This window comes from Aphanomyces astaci, assembly GCF_000520075.1.
Source record: "Aphanomyces astaci strain APO3 unplaced genomic scaffold supercont1.20, whole genome shotgun sequence".
NCBI classification, from domain to species: Eukaryota; Oomycota; class Saprolegniomycetes; order Saprolegniales; family Verrucalvaceae; genus Aphanomyces; species Aphanomyces astaci.
Genome location: NW_009798283.1, coordinates 617,120 through 631,065, shown reverse-complemented (window position 1 = coordinate 631,065; position 13,946 = coordinate 617,120). Strand labels below are relative to the sequence as shown.

At 48.6% G+C, this 13,946-nt stretch overlaps 4 protein-coding genes across 4 annotated transcripts; 3 read left to right on the top strand and 1 right to left on the bottom strand.

Moving 5' to 3' along the window:
• The first annotated feature begins 3,799 nt into the window (after positions 1-3,799).
• Positions 3,800-7,262, top strand: H257_08849 (hypothetical protein). The gene is made up of 7 exons (XM_009834917.1): positions 3,800-3,969; positions 4,021-4,165; positions 4,235-4,989; positions 5,292-5,412; positions 5,593-5,707; positions 5,874-6,094; positions 6,812-7,262. Exons 1-7 carry the CDS (start codon positions 3,862-3,864, stop codon positions 7,201-7,203), a joined length of 1,857 nt encoding a protein of 618 aa, XP_009833219.1. The 5' UTR covers positions 3,800-3,861; the 3' UTR covers positions 7,204-7,262.
• A 624-nt stretch (positions 7,263-7,886) lies between these two features.
• On the bottom strand, positions 7,887-10,814 carry H257_08848 (hypothetical protein). Its single transcript, XM_009834916.1, has 7 exons — positions 10,643-10,814; positions 10,441-10,585; positions 9,479-10,254; positions 9,296-9,416; positions 9,085-9,202; positions 8,798-9,018; positions 7,887-8,354 (listed from the first exon to the last, which is right to left on the bottom strand). Exons 1-7 carry the CDS (start codon positions 10,748-10,750, stop codon positions 7,936-7,938), a joined length of 1,908 nt encoding a protein of 635 aa, XP_009833218.1. The 5' UTR covers positions 10,751-10,814; the 3' UTR covers positions 7,887-7,935.
• A 608-nt stretch (positions 10,815-11,422) lies between these two features.
• Positions 11,423-11,946, top strand: H257_08847 (hypothetical protein). Its single transcript, XM_009834915.1, has one exon. It carries the CDS (start codon positions 11,489-11,491, stop codon positions 11,900-11,902), a length of 414 nt encoding a protein of 137 aa, XP_009833217.1. The 5' UTR covers positions 11,423-11,488; the 3' UTR covers positions 11,903-11,946.
• A 128-nt stretch (positions 11,947-12,074) lies between these two features.
• Positions 12,075-13,770, top strand: H257_08846 (hypothetical protein). The gene is made up of 4 exons (XM_009834914.1): positions 12,075-12,212; positions 12,278-12,617; positions 12,665-12,982; positions 13,388-13,770. The coding sequence occupies exons 1-4, from the start codon at positions 12,091-12,093 to the stop codon at positions 13,739-13,741; spliced, it is 1,134 nt and encodes a 377-aa protein (XP_009833216.1). The 5' UTR covers positions 12,075-12,090; the 3' UTR covers positions 13,742-13,770.
• The last annotated feature ends 176 nt before the right edge of the window (positions 13,771-13,946 follow it).

Below are 13,946 nucleotides of genomic sequence, written 5' to 3'. Positions count from 1 at the left end.
CCAAGTGCTTGTCGTGAAGGACGACATGAGTGGCTTTGTGCAGCTGTTCGCGGCAGAGTCCGCTGACGCCGCCGCGACCGCTCAGTGCCTGATGACGTGGTTTACCACGTTCGGCTGCGTTGACACATGGGTGTCAGATGGCGGTTCTCACTTCAAGAACGAAGTGATCGAGAAGGTGCGGAAGTTGGTGGGTGCCCACCATCATATCACGACAGCCTACAGTCCTTGGACGAACGGGACTGTAGAAGTAGTCAACCGACTAGTGCTGCGCGCCGTGAAGGCGCTGCTCAGCGAAATGAAGCTGAACGCGGAAGAATGGCCGCATGTGTTGCCCCTCGTTCAAGGCGCCCTCAACCATCAGCCTGCGGACCGGCTGGGAGGAATTGCGCCTGTGACAGCGTTTACCGGCCTGCCAGCCAAGACCCCGCTGGCAGGATTTGTCCACCCGACGTCCAAGGAAGGTTACGTCGCGGACTGGCTTGGCGCCGCCCGTCAGAAACATGTGACGGACCTCCAATTGGCGCTAGAAGAAATGCACCGCAACGTGGCGGTGCGAAGCGACAAGTTTCGTCAGCAAGCGCGTGGACGCCGCGACCGAAAGTCCCAAGTCAAATTTGCGGGCTTTTCGGTCGGCGATTTTGTGCTCGTCGGATCGGTCGTCAACCGTCCGACAAAATTGGCCCTGCATTGGCGAGGACCCTGCCAAGTGACCAGAGTCATCACAGACCATGTGATGGAGACTCAGCAGCTGGTACCACCGTATGAAATCACGGTCCATCATGCGTGCCGACTGAAGATGTACCACGAAGATGGTAGAGAGGTGACCGAAGGCCTCCAGGCGCAGATCGCATTTGGCGATGGCGGATTTCATGTGGAGCGCCTGGACGAAGCGCGCTGCGTGGATGGCCAACACCAAGTTTTGGTGAAGTGGCTTGGACTTGACGATGAAGAATCGTCCTGGGAACCTGCGGCAAACTTGCTGGACGACATTCCAGTCGTATTTCGCAAGTGGGCGGCGGCGAACAAGGAAGACCCTGCCGTGGCCGCCCTCATCAAGACACTGGACTTCCCGTAGGAGGGGAAGTGTTCTGCAGCGTGCAGAGCAATTGGGTCGCGCGTTAGTTTGACCCATTTCAAACACACACACTCTCTGTGTGTGGCGTGTCAAAGGTTCCGATACCTTAGTGGAGATACTGAGTACTTTAGAGGTGGTAGTCAGTAGGCGCCTCGTGGCGTGTTTAACCTCACTAATATCAGTGTGTGTGTATATTTGCTGCCTTGACGAAGGTCCCGTGGCCGAAAGCCAAGAAGAAGCGGGAGACAAAACAGGGTTGGATACCATAAACTCTGCACGAAGCTTTCGCAGCTTGTTCTTAATCGGGTCGGCATCAACCTGTACATCGATATTAATGCAACATTCATAAATTACTCGATTTCCGTGTGCTCGACAAGACGTTTATGACCCTTCAAAAGGTTATGGAAGAGTCTTTGAAGATGGACGGGGACAACTCATACAAATTGCTCCATTTGCACAAAGACAAGCTCGTAAGACGTGGAATGTGACCCAGATTTAATCTGTGCCATTGAAGCCATGAAAAGCCGTAAGACTTTGAGCGTAGAGTAGATAGATAACCTATCGAGTGTGCTTGCGTCGTGTTCGATTGAGGGTTCGATCAATATGTCCAATATTGATCAACTCTGCACAATGGTTGATGATATGAACACTGTCGCTGACGACTAAGAATTAATCACATCATGTTTACTTTCGTCGTGAAAGTCCCAAATTGAATAAAAATACAGTTTTGACGGGCTTCGAGCGTACAAATAACAAAGATAAAAACAAACCAAAAAAGTTGTCTCCACCTTTTTGGAACGGAGGAAGTACACTGTACTACGTAGTATATATAAATGTTGATCAGAATATTGATTTATACAAGTTGCAAAAACCGGGTTCCACCGCACTACTACTGTACGTACTACAGTACTCCGAGTACAACGTAGTATTAATAGTAGTACCGTATAATTATGGACCAGAGTCGTAGGTAGTACTGTACTGTACTTGTGTCTCGAATGGATATGTTTTACTTCAAAGTAATATACTCGTAATTTGGTTTGGCCAATGAGAGTCACGAAAGAAATATCGTCAGCCAATCAAAGCAAATCCAGGTGTTTCATCCAAATACATTAATGTAATTGGTGGAAACCTACCAATCAATGTCTGTATATACACACTGCATCCATTTACACTGTAATGTTCAGTTCAAGGTGGGTGCGACTGACTGTTACTTTAAGTTACTGGTAATAACTATTAACGTTACTGGTAATAATACGTACCGTAGTAGAAATCTCCTCCCCACCCTCTATAATCCACGACGTGTGTTTTGCGTGTATTATGTAGGTATAATAAGAGAATCTGCACCGCGGTTTTGGGAGGTCTGGTTATATTTCGGGCAAAACACACTACTGCCGTTAAAAGTTTCGCCCAAATGTGAAGGCTTTTATCATACTAAGCATTTGTATCCAGAGTTATCAGAAATAACCAGGATCCCTCCAAATTCGACGAAAATACCCGAAGTTACACATCGATTGGAGGTCTGGTTACCGTAAGTATAAAGACCATTTTTACACAGTTGTACAAGTGGGTTATACCTACAAAATCACACGCAAAACGCACATCGTGGATTGTAAAGGGGCCAAATTTAGAGGTGCGGTGGATACCGGTATGCTCTAACTTCTACAACAGTGTAAAAATGGACTATATAACCAGACCTCAAATCTAATAGAGTACCATGGTATGTGTAGTTGTAGGTACAGCTGTATACCGTTGACAAATTTGGAGGGCCGTCACCTCCCTGGTTATTTTTGACACCTCTGGATACAAATGCTTACAGTTAGTATAAGGGTGCGTCTGGTAACATTTCAAAAATAATATTCCATTTCCTCGCAAAATGGGATTAACCAAAATGCCATTTTCAAAATGGCGGTAAAAGGTCCATTTCGTAATATGGGATTTTGGACCTCTTCAACGAGTAAATCCCACGTGGAATTATTGGATTTGGGTTAAAACCCTTCAAGTAAGACATGTTTCCCTTTTGATCAGATTTGTTGATTTCGACCCCAAAATGGCATTTTGGGCCTGAATACAGTATAGCAATATTTCCGGTTACCAGACGCCCTAAATAAAAGCCTTCAAATTTGGGCAAAACTTTAACCAGCAGTGTGTTTTGCCCGAAATATAACCAGACCTCCCAAAACAAAACCCTGGTGGAGATGCTCTTATTCTGTCATTTGTGAACGAATAGCTTCGTTAACAGTATTTTATCAGGAGGATCAGAACGATCACCCGCTTTCGGTAGCCAATTTTGAACTGTGGGAGATTCAGCACTTGAATCTCCAAACGGATTTGAGTTACAGTGTACCATAAACAATTTGGAGATTATATTTCAAAGGGTTTATTAAATTAAGGAGTAGATATCTCAACTCAAAAGTGCTGACTGAAAACTCTAGCGTTAACATTAGTATGTACCGGTAGTATGCTTTATCGCTATTCATGTGTTGGAGTAAGGCTGTTCGTGCCAACGCAACTTCCTGCTAACGTCATACATACATACTTCAGTAGCACAAAGTAAGACTTCAGATATAGTAATCCATGGAGTACTGTACTGTATCCTTGTCATAAATTCGCTCGGTGGGATTTTCACGTAAATCCCACTTTCGTCGTCTATAATATAACTCGTTCAATACCTTACATTTTTCTAGTGAAGTTAAAACTGTCATTTTACAACCAGTACATGGTTCCAACTTGGTCGTACAGGTCATCCAAGAAGCCGCACTTCACTTTGCTTTCTGTAGCCCTTAGCCATGCGCGTCACCGTTGCCGTCCTAACGTTAGCCATCGCCGCATGCGCAGAAGTATGTGCTCGCTACGTCGACCCTGAAAAGTGTACCGCCATCCTTGTCGGTGCCAAGGTACACTGTTCAAAGCCCATTCCATATCAAACTCACCGAGGTCACCATTAGGCGTCCGCCACGGGTTCGCCCATGACAACTCAAACCAACGACTGCGGCGACTGCGACTTCCGCTTGGTGAAAGTACCTGCAAAAGACCACGCGCCAGGATCTCGTCGCCCTGTGATCTTGGTCGGGCAGCCTTATCCTCGCTACGGTAACCACCACCGCTACCATCCCCGTCATCTTCGAGGTTGTGTCCTCATGGTGAACCAACTCGTCGTAGTGGGCGAAGACCGAGGACCGGTGTACACCAAGGCCAACCTGGACAAGTCACTGTTCACCTGGACCGACACCCCCGCGATCGGGTCCATTCCGCAAGTAAACCACACGTTTGGGTACGTTGAAGGCGTGTATGGGATCATGAACGAGCATCAGCTGGGCATTGGCGAGTCGACGTGTACGTCTAAGCTGTGGACCAAGCCAGTGTCGCAAGGCGGCAAGGCGCTACTCGACATCACCGAGCTGAGTCGCATTGCGTTGGAGCGATCGAAAACTGCGCGGGAAGCCATCGTGTTGATGGGGGGCTTGGCTGAGCAGTACGGGTACTACGGGGCAGCATGGGACACCCCCGAAATCGCGATGGACGAGGCGGGGGAAGCGCTGACCGTGACGGACCCGAAGGAGGGCTGGATGTTTCACATTCTGCCAGATGACTCGGGCACGTCCGCCGTGTGGGTGGCGCAGCGCGTGCCCGACGATCACATTGCCGCGATCGGCAACCAGTTTGTAATCCACCACATCAACATCACAGACACGGCCAACTTTTTAGCGTCGGCGAATGTCTATGACGTGGCAAAACGCAATGGTTTCTGGGATGAAGACACTGAGTTTGACTTTACAGCTGCGTACGCCCCCAAGCAACCGAACCAGTACAGCATGACCCGCCGCGTGTGGCGCGTGCTGTCGCTGGCCAACTCGACCATCGGATTGAACCCGTTCACGGACGCATTTGCAACCGACTATCCGTTTTCAGTTCAAGTACGTACGGGTGTGTACAACTAGGTTAGGCAGGTTGGATAAGATGCTTTTGCTTCGGAGATTTTGGATGAGGTTGTTTTTGATCGTGCTGTATATACCTACCTGGTAATAGGGTTTTGTTCAACTTTGAATGTACAATCGCCGGGCCTTCGAAATTTCATATAAAACAAAGTTAAAGAGGTCTCTTTGTGTCTGCTACCAATCTTTTTAGCCAATCATATTGCAAATTTCATTCTTTGTAGCCAATCATACTCCTTCTCTCGTTTACTTGGCGATATACTGAATATATACGTGTCGAGTAGCCGGACGCGCCACTGACCCCAGCCGACCTCATGCGCTTTCAACGCGATCATTATGAAGGCACGCCATTTGATTTGACGCAAGGGCTCGCGGCGGGGCCGTACGGTGACCCGAACCGCTACAGTACGTCGTGGTGTATATCTAGTAATATTTGGCTTCAAATAGTTGATATGCACCATCCCTCATCTATGTATATCATCATACAGCATATTTCGTGGTTATAGTTTCAATATTATTTTTGATTATTTGTTTTTTGTGAGGGGAATGAAATATATATTTATTAATATTTATTTGGTTTCGCAGGTCCAGGCCAGGTCGCACCAGGTGGGTCGTTTGAACGGTCAATCTCCGTGTACAAGGCCACGTACTCGTACGTGACGACGGCGCACCCGACCAACGAGAACAAGGCAGTGTTATGGTTCGTTTGTATATATCAATGGCCATATTAAGGCCACAATGCCACTTTAGTGTTTTTTGTTTGACAGCGTTTCCTGCTTGTTGGTGCTATAAAGGCACTAAACAACCACCACTACAACCTTGTGTTTTGGCACTATTTTATTTTTATTTTAAATGCTCTTTTTTAGGTTTGGGCCGTACGCGCCGTCGCACACAACGTACTTTCCGATTTACCCCAAAGTGAGTGCCATCCCTGACGTGGCATCTCGTGGGTCGTTGCACGCGTTCGACATGTCCAAAGCATTTTGGCTCAATGCGTTGATTGGCAACTACGCATCCCGATACTACAAGTTCACGCAACCCGTGATTGTGGCGGCGCAACTTCGTCTCGAAGCCAAGGCCTTGGCAGGTACACTACTAGTACTACTACTAGTACTACTACTACTACTTGCTGCAATTGTATCCTCCGTTGTTGTTTGTTGTTATGCGTTGACGTATTAGACTCCAATATACCGGTATACTTTATATATATAGATATATATATTTCTCATGCCAACCACGCCACTATCCAATCTCATACCAAGTATGAATACGTACTGACGTAATATATCGATATATATAGCCCACCATCCCGTCTACATGTTTCACCTGTTTGTTGTTTACCAGGTAGTATTCTTTAACCCGCTGCTCGGATGTTATGCCGACATACTGGACATAATAGATACCTTACGACTATAATGCCAACATTTCCAATCGCCCGTTGTATATCTCTATAATCTCGTTGAACTATTGTGAATTCGCTATAAACTTGCAAAATTCGCTATAAACTTGCAAAATTCGCGTGGTAATCAATATTGAATCACGCTGGAGTTCTGATTGGTTGAATATATTTGTCCTTTCGAGCCAATCAAATCCACTCAAAATTGGATTAGCCAATAGCGTCGATTCATGATTCGATTTGGCGGCGACATTCGATTCATCCGGGTTTGGAAATTCGTATCGTCTCCACAATACTTGGACATATATATATATATATATATATATATATATATATCTTACGACTATAATGCCAACATCTCGAATCGCCAGTTAGTTGTATCCATCATATATATATATATACCTGTAGTCCAAGCTGCGATCCACGACAAGGCGCTGGCCATTTTCCAAAGCCAAGGGGACGACGCGCTCGTCACGTACCTGACCAACGTGTGCGCGTCGTTTGCAGCCGACGCCCACAGCGGCTTCAGCGCCGTCTTCGCGTCACTTGTGACCCACTTCCACGACGGCTACATCATGTCCAACCTCACAAGCAGCACCATCGGCGTCCAGGCCATGGGGTACCCCCTATGGTGGCTCCAAGCTGTGGGGTATTACAACTCGTCGACGTCTCCAGCGTCGGGTTCGTCCACCGTCCTGGCGACGGTGGGGTATGTCGTGCTCGTGTTCTTGGCGCTTGGTCTCGGGTTTGCTGTCGGCCAGCACTCGATTCGACTCAAGGGATATGCTTTTATCAAGTAACTTTTGACAGCTGGGACTAAAACAATACATAATATATATATTATGTGTATTGATTGACCCGTCGAGAGTGAAATCGTCGTGCCAAGCGATTTGATATGGATTTCACACATAAGACTAAGTGTAAGTTTGGAACTTCCATTCGAGGACTGCTTAGCTAGCCGAATGAATGAATATGATTAAAGCCAGCGATGCTGTACTTCCTCGGTCTCTGGGGACTTCGATCAACGACTGACTACGACGAGTGTTAATGAGGTCGTCTCCCCTACAGTACAGTAATTGGCGCGTAAGGCTTTTTGCTCGGCGGATGTATCTGGTTTTACAGTTATTGACATATCTGGCTTTAATATTATTCACGCCACTCTAAAGACGACCAAAGTACACTGTACAAGGGGGAAGGTAAAGTACAAACAACTAAATCGAGGAATCGGCTACAGTGAGCAGTCTAGAATTCGCGCAGAGCTAGCTTTCTACGTCGACAGGATACTGTATACTATTAATACTAGTAACTAGTTAGTATACGGAGTAGTAAAGTCCGCTAGCTGCCAATGCAGCTAGTACGCGTCCGAGGCCATTAAGTGCCCGCTGAGTGATTTTAACTTTACAGCGTAATATCAATATCAATAGTTAGTATACGGAGGAAAGTAGGGTACTATTAATATTCGAAAGTGCGGATGACCTTGTTATGGTTATATTCACACGAACCACCGATGGTGGTGGTTTTATATTGTTTGGTTATTGAATGTACGCATACCCTCGTTTGGTTTTGCCCATCCTATTAGCTCGCTGGCCCAGATGAAATCCGCCCGCCAGCGCCAGGACAACCAGCACACAAAACGAGCCCACGATAGACCCCGACAGGTACACGTTGCAGTTTTCGTCCATCGATTGGCTCGTGGTAATATTGTCGTCGTAGTAGCCGACCCGATCGAGCCACGACTGGGGGTACCCCATTGACGCCACTGTAAACGACGCTTCAGTCAGGTCGGACACGATGCTGCCGTCGTGGAAGCGGGTGACAAGGGCATCGAAAAGCGAATGGGACGCCGCCAAGCCCTTGTCGGCAAACGTGTGGCTCGCCCGCGTGAGGAAATCTGCGACATCGCCTTGGCTGGCCAGCACCGAGTGAGCTCCATCGTACACGGTTTGCAGCGCTATAACCACACAAAACACATACATTCTCGTGGTGAGAAGATACCAAGTATGTCATTCAAGGTCGTGTACATCCTCCTTCGAGATGGGGCCACATATATATATATCAGTTTACAATAATGGCCATATATATATATATATACAATAATGACATCCATATCGTACAAGTAAGGATGTACCATTTCCGATATCACGTTATAAATACTTGTATCATGGACGTACAATACTAGTAGGAAAAAAAGTAGTTCCAAGCTGTACCTTTTGTTTTGATTACGTTAGAAGTTTATTAGTTGTTTCAATAATGACGAGCCAAGCAGCAAGAGCATAAATACAGTAACTTATCATACTTTCTACAAAGGGATACCTCATTTTACAAGCTCAATCATATATATATATCCCTTTTCAAGTCGAAATATAGAGTGTACTATACGTATAGTTGGTGTACCAGCTAGAGCGTCGGCTTCCACGACCTGTTGGGCAGCTGCGACCACCGGTCGAGCAAACTTGTACCAAGTAGATGCATAATTGCCCACTGCCAAGTTGGACCAAAACAGAGCCGATTTGTTAAAGTGCCGAAGGGAGCCCTGGCTTGCCGACGGGGGGACGTCTGTGGACGCTGCAAAGATCGGCACGTACATGGTCGCATGCGGTGCGTACGGCCCAAACCTATGAAGAACGATATGTATTATGGCGGATTAAATGATAAATGATGGTCTATATATAAACACAAACCAGAGAAACCCAAGGTGGGCGTTTGTCGGGTGGATCGACGCCACAAATGTATACGTAGCCGAGAAAATCGAAATCGCGCGTTCAAAGTGACCCCCGGGGCGCGCGGCATGCCCCACACCTAGGAGAAACAAACCACCGATTCATCCACATACTATGAGATGGACTCTGTACTACTACTAGTTAGTATAGATATATACTACTAATTTCGAACCGTATCGGTTGGGGTTGCCGTACGGTCCGGCGGCCGGGCCTTGTGTTAAATCGTACGGGGTGTTTTCATAATGGTCGCGATGGAATCGCATGAGGTCGGCGGCAGCGAGGGGTTGGGCCACCTATTCGCAGCTCATCCTCACGATCTATGTATATCGTACGTCATATGGGAAAACAAACCAACCTGGACGGAAAATGGATATGTCGTGGCGTAGCCATCCGTGAGTGGGGACAGGTCTAGGTGGGGGTTGGCGAGCGTGAGCACGCGCCATACACGTCGGGTGATGCCGTACTGCCACCCCGATGGTTTGGCCCCAAATGCCACTGCAAAGTCAAACTCTGTCGCAGGGTCCCAGAATCCATGGCGCGATGCAATCTCGTGCATGTTGGCGGACCCCATAAAGTTGTCCGAGTCGGCCAAGTCGACGCTGTGGATCACAAACTCATTTGCGACCGCCGTGATGTGTGTGTCTGGCACGCGCTGGGCCACCCACACCGCCGATGTCCCTGTGTCATCTGGCAAAATGTGAAACATCCAAGCGTCCCCCGTCGCGTCCGCGATCGTCAGCGCTTCGCCCGCGCAGCTAGCCGGGTCAGCTCCGACATTGCTGTCGTCCCAGAACATGCCATAGTACCCATACGTTTCTGCCAATTGGCCCATGAGGGCAATGGCTGCGCGCGCCGTAGCCGTCCGTTCTAGCGCGAGGCGAGTCAACTCTGTCACATCAAAGTACGCAGCCCCGCCATGTCCGACGGGTTTGGCGTAGAATTTAGCGCCACACGTGCTTTCGCCCATGGCCAGCTGCTGGTCGTTCATGATTCCGTACACGCCTTCGAGGTACCCAAACGTGGTGTTCACTTGGGGGATTTGCGCTATTGGAACCGTGTCTGTCCAGTTGGTGAAGCCACTCAACGGATCCAGTCGGTCGCGGGCGTACCCGTAACCTCTTGCGTTGCCGACTACAGCGGAAATGCCACAATTGCATGTGAGCAGAATTGACGTGGAATGTACAAGGGGAAATGTGGTTAGGTGGGGGTTATAGCATGACATAACAAGGGAAATCGGACACATACGAAGGGGGTAGTTGTAGTGTACGGACGACAAACAAGATGGAATTCATATGAACGAGGATGTGCACAAAGTACCGTAACGCGGGTATTGCGATGCAAACAGCAGCACGTCGCGCATGGCACCAGGAGCGTGGGTCATGGGAGGTACTTTGACCAGGCGAAAGTCGCAATCCGAGCAATCGTTGCTGTGGGTCGTCATTGGCGTTCCAGTCACCGACGCCTAAGAACACGGGCAATGAGATATCAATCAGCCTTGGAAAGTGATAGCGCGACTTGCCTTGGCGCCAACCAGGATGGCTGTGCACCGGTCTTGGTGGTCGTTGGCACCTTCCACGAGGCCAAGTGAAGCAGCAGCAACCACACATGCCGTCGAGAATCGCTTCATGGTTAGACAGGCAGCAGTCACTTGTCGCAATGAGAAGTGACCAGGAAAGGCTGGAAGATCGCGCTCCACCTCTGAAAGATATGGTTCGCATAATATCGAACTTCAACGTTTAGGTAGGCATTTAATTGTACTATTTTTAATAATACCAAGCTTGTTCTTGGACTTTTTCAGCGGAGGTTCACACACCAAATACTGTAGGCGGTGAAAGTGACGAAGATACTATTGTAGTAACACTACAGTTCAGTAGTAGGTCCTTCACAGTCAGTTGATCTAACAGTTACTTGTATCCTAATCCCTGAAACTTCACCAGATCAAGTCTACGGAGGTGGATTAAAGTGCCTGCCTATTCACGATATGTGTGTTTGATGCTGTATGGGACAGCTTGATAATGAATGTTCTGCCGCTGCAGATCTCGAGGCCACCTCCAACGCTGGAGCACACTCGCAATAACGTTAGTGAGTCTACTTCCAGTGCAAGCTGGACAGTACAGTATAGTACTTGAAGGATAAAGATCTCTTTGACGTTCAAATGATTGGGCATCGATTTTCAATAATTCGCATGTGGGTAAAGGCAACTTCGTCCGGGTAATATCCGGATTCTGCCGCTTGGCAATTGGTTGGTGGGCGATGGGAACGGACCTGTTGCATTTCATATCAATATTAAATGTAGGAGGTTTCCCCGCCGACAGGTTGGTGGAGCTACTATTCTTGCACAACATCACACACGAGCGCAATCAAGATGGTCACCGTGGCAGAGTCCAAGAAAGAAGAACCTCCGCGAGGCGTGCCTGTGAGCGGCCGCTCATGGAAGAAGACGCAGCGTTCCAAGAACTCCATGATGACGTACAAGGCCACCAAGACATTGAGCACGACATGGGACGAGAAGATGGCGGCCAAGTCCAAGAAAAAGGAGATGAAGGACCTTGAACACGAGATCGCAAACCGCAAGAAGCAAGAAAAGGTCGACAAGCGCGTTGCGCGCGAAGAGAAGGAAAAGCGCCGCATCGCCAACGAATTCAAGGCGTCCACGCTGCAAGTGATCAAGAAGACACACAAACTCAAGAGCATGAGCAAGAAGCAATTGCGCAACATCAAGAAGACGCGCATGAACAAGAACGGCGAGATCGAACTCGTCTCGGCGTACGCAAAGTAATAGAACCATTGTCATTTAACGTTATATCCACATTTCCTTTCATGCATGCTGTCGTGTCGCCGCCGTCGGGAGGTCATGGCATATTATTTTCACATGCAACATTTCCGGATAATTATTATTCGGATGCGAATCCCTGGCCAACGATTGGCTCCCACTATTTCCATTGCTTGAAGCGAAAACAAGTTTTGATGTCGCTGGTGGCGCCGTCCACGCTTGGCCTCCGTGGCACCGCTGTAACTCACTTCAACGTCGACCCTGACGCACTGCAGCTTCCGGCCGACGAGCAAGACTACGAGTATGTCCTGGACTGGTACGTCGCAACCTCTCTCTCCCTCGTCCTCTGGATGTCATCACTGAGGCTCGATGAACCACCAGCAAAACCACGGCGTCCAAGGACCATGTGCTTCTAGCCCTGTCGGATCGGACCATTCAAGCGCGAAGCCGTGCCACACTTTCATGCGAGCGCCAGTTCACTGCGCACACGGACACGATCAACGAACTCGTGATCTCGGAGACGCAGCCGTGGAATGTCATCTCGGGCTCGAACGACGGGACTATCAAAGTGTGGGACCTGCGCCAGAGCCAGCCAGCCGCAGTGCAGACCATCCGCGTGGGCGAAGAGGTGTGGAGCTGCTCCGTCGGGTGCGGAGACACGCTGGTCGTGGCTGGTGCGGCGGACTCGGCCGTGTTCTTTGACCTGCGGACGTTGCGCAAGGTACAGCCGTCCATCTTCCTCTTCCATTGAACAAGCATGCATTTTAGCTGGGCCAATATGGAGAATCGCACATGGATAACGTGACCCGCGTGCAGTTCCACCCGGTGCGGCGGTCCGAAGTGATCACTGCGAGCGACGATGGCATCGTGTGCTTGTTCGACTGCACAATCGCCGACGAGGACGAGGCGACGATTTCAACCATCAACGTCGAGAGCTCCGTGTCTAGATTTTGCATGTTTGGCCCAGACTTGCACAACATTGCCGTGCTCACGGGCTCGGAAACGCTGGATGTGTGGAACTTGACGACAGCGGAACGACTCGCGCACTTTCCTACGATTCGAGACCAGTGCAGCTCGTCCTCTGCGGTACTGCCCAGTGTGCATCACCACCAACAACCATGCCGATTGTTTGTGTGTTGAAGTGGACATTTTGCTGTTTGGGTGTTTGATTTTGGTTGATCCAAGGCATTTTCGATCGATGGCCACCTTTGGCTATGTGCTGCTATTTTATGAGGATGATATTGCCCTTTTACCCATAATTTGGATTATTTACTTTTGTGCTGAATCGCCAAATCAATCAATCGATTCTTTGACTTTTGTATGTCAAAAGGTGTCATGTGGGGATTGGTATCACACACTAATTGAAGTTTCACACGAATTTGACGTGGATGACGGTTTCCTGCAATCGGATTGGCTCCATATATCGTACAATTCGATTTATTCTCCATGTTGCTCCAGTTTAGAATATAAACACATAAACAATATGCGTAGGGATTGCACACAGACTACCTCGTCGACTGCAAGTACAATGCTGCGTCAGACCAGCTGCATTTGGCCACTGGCAACCACCAAGGCCAACTCAATGTGTTCCAGTTGAACCCCCAAGCTGGCATCGTGCATCAAGCCACGCTCTCCGGCGGGCATAAAGCAGCGATCCGGTGTCTGGACTGGCAGGCGGACATGCTGCTCACAGGCGGCGAAGATGCCCGGGTGTGTCAGTGGATGCCGCCGTCTCAATCACAAGGCCAGTTGATGAGTGGTGGGGGACGGTCCGCCATTCGTTCGTCGGTGGAGCGCGACGTCAGTGGCGCCAGGCGAGCCAGACACGCATCCCGGCCATATTAAACGATGAAGAAATACACATTTACTATACAGTATTGTACAGATATATCCTTGGATACGACAGGGGGTGTAGAAGGGAAGCCATTTGTTAATTGATCCACAGTTACATTTTGCGTGACTGTCGGTTACTATAAGTACATACTCTATGAAACGACTATTGGGTAGAATTCGATCTGGGTAGAATTCGATCATTCCAATTCACAGTCAA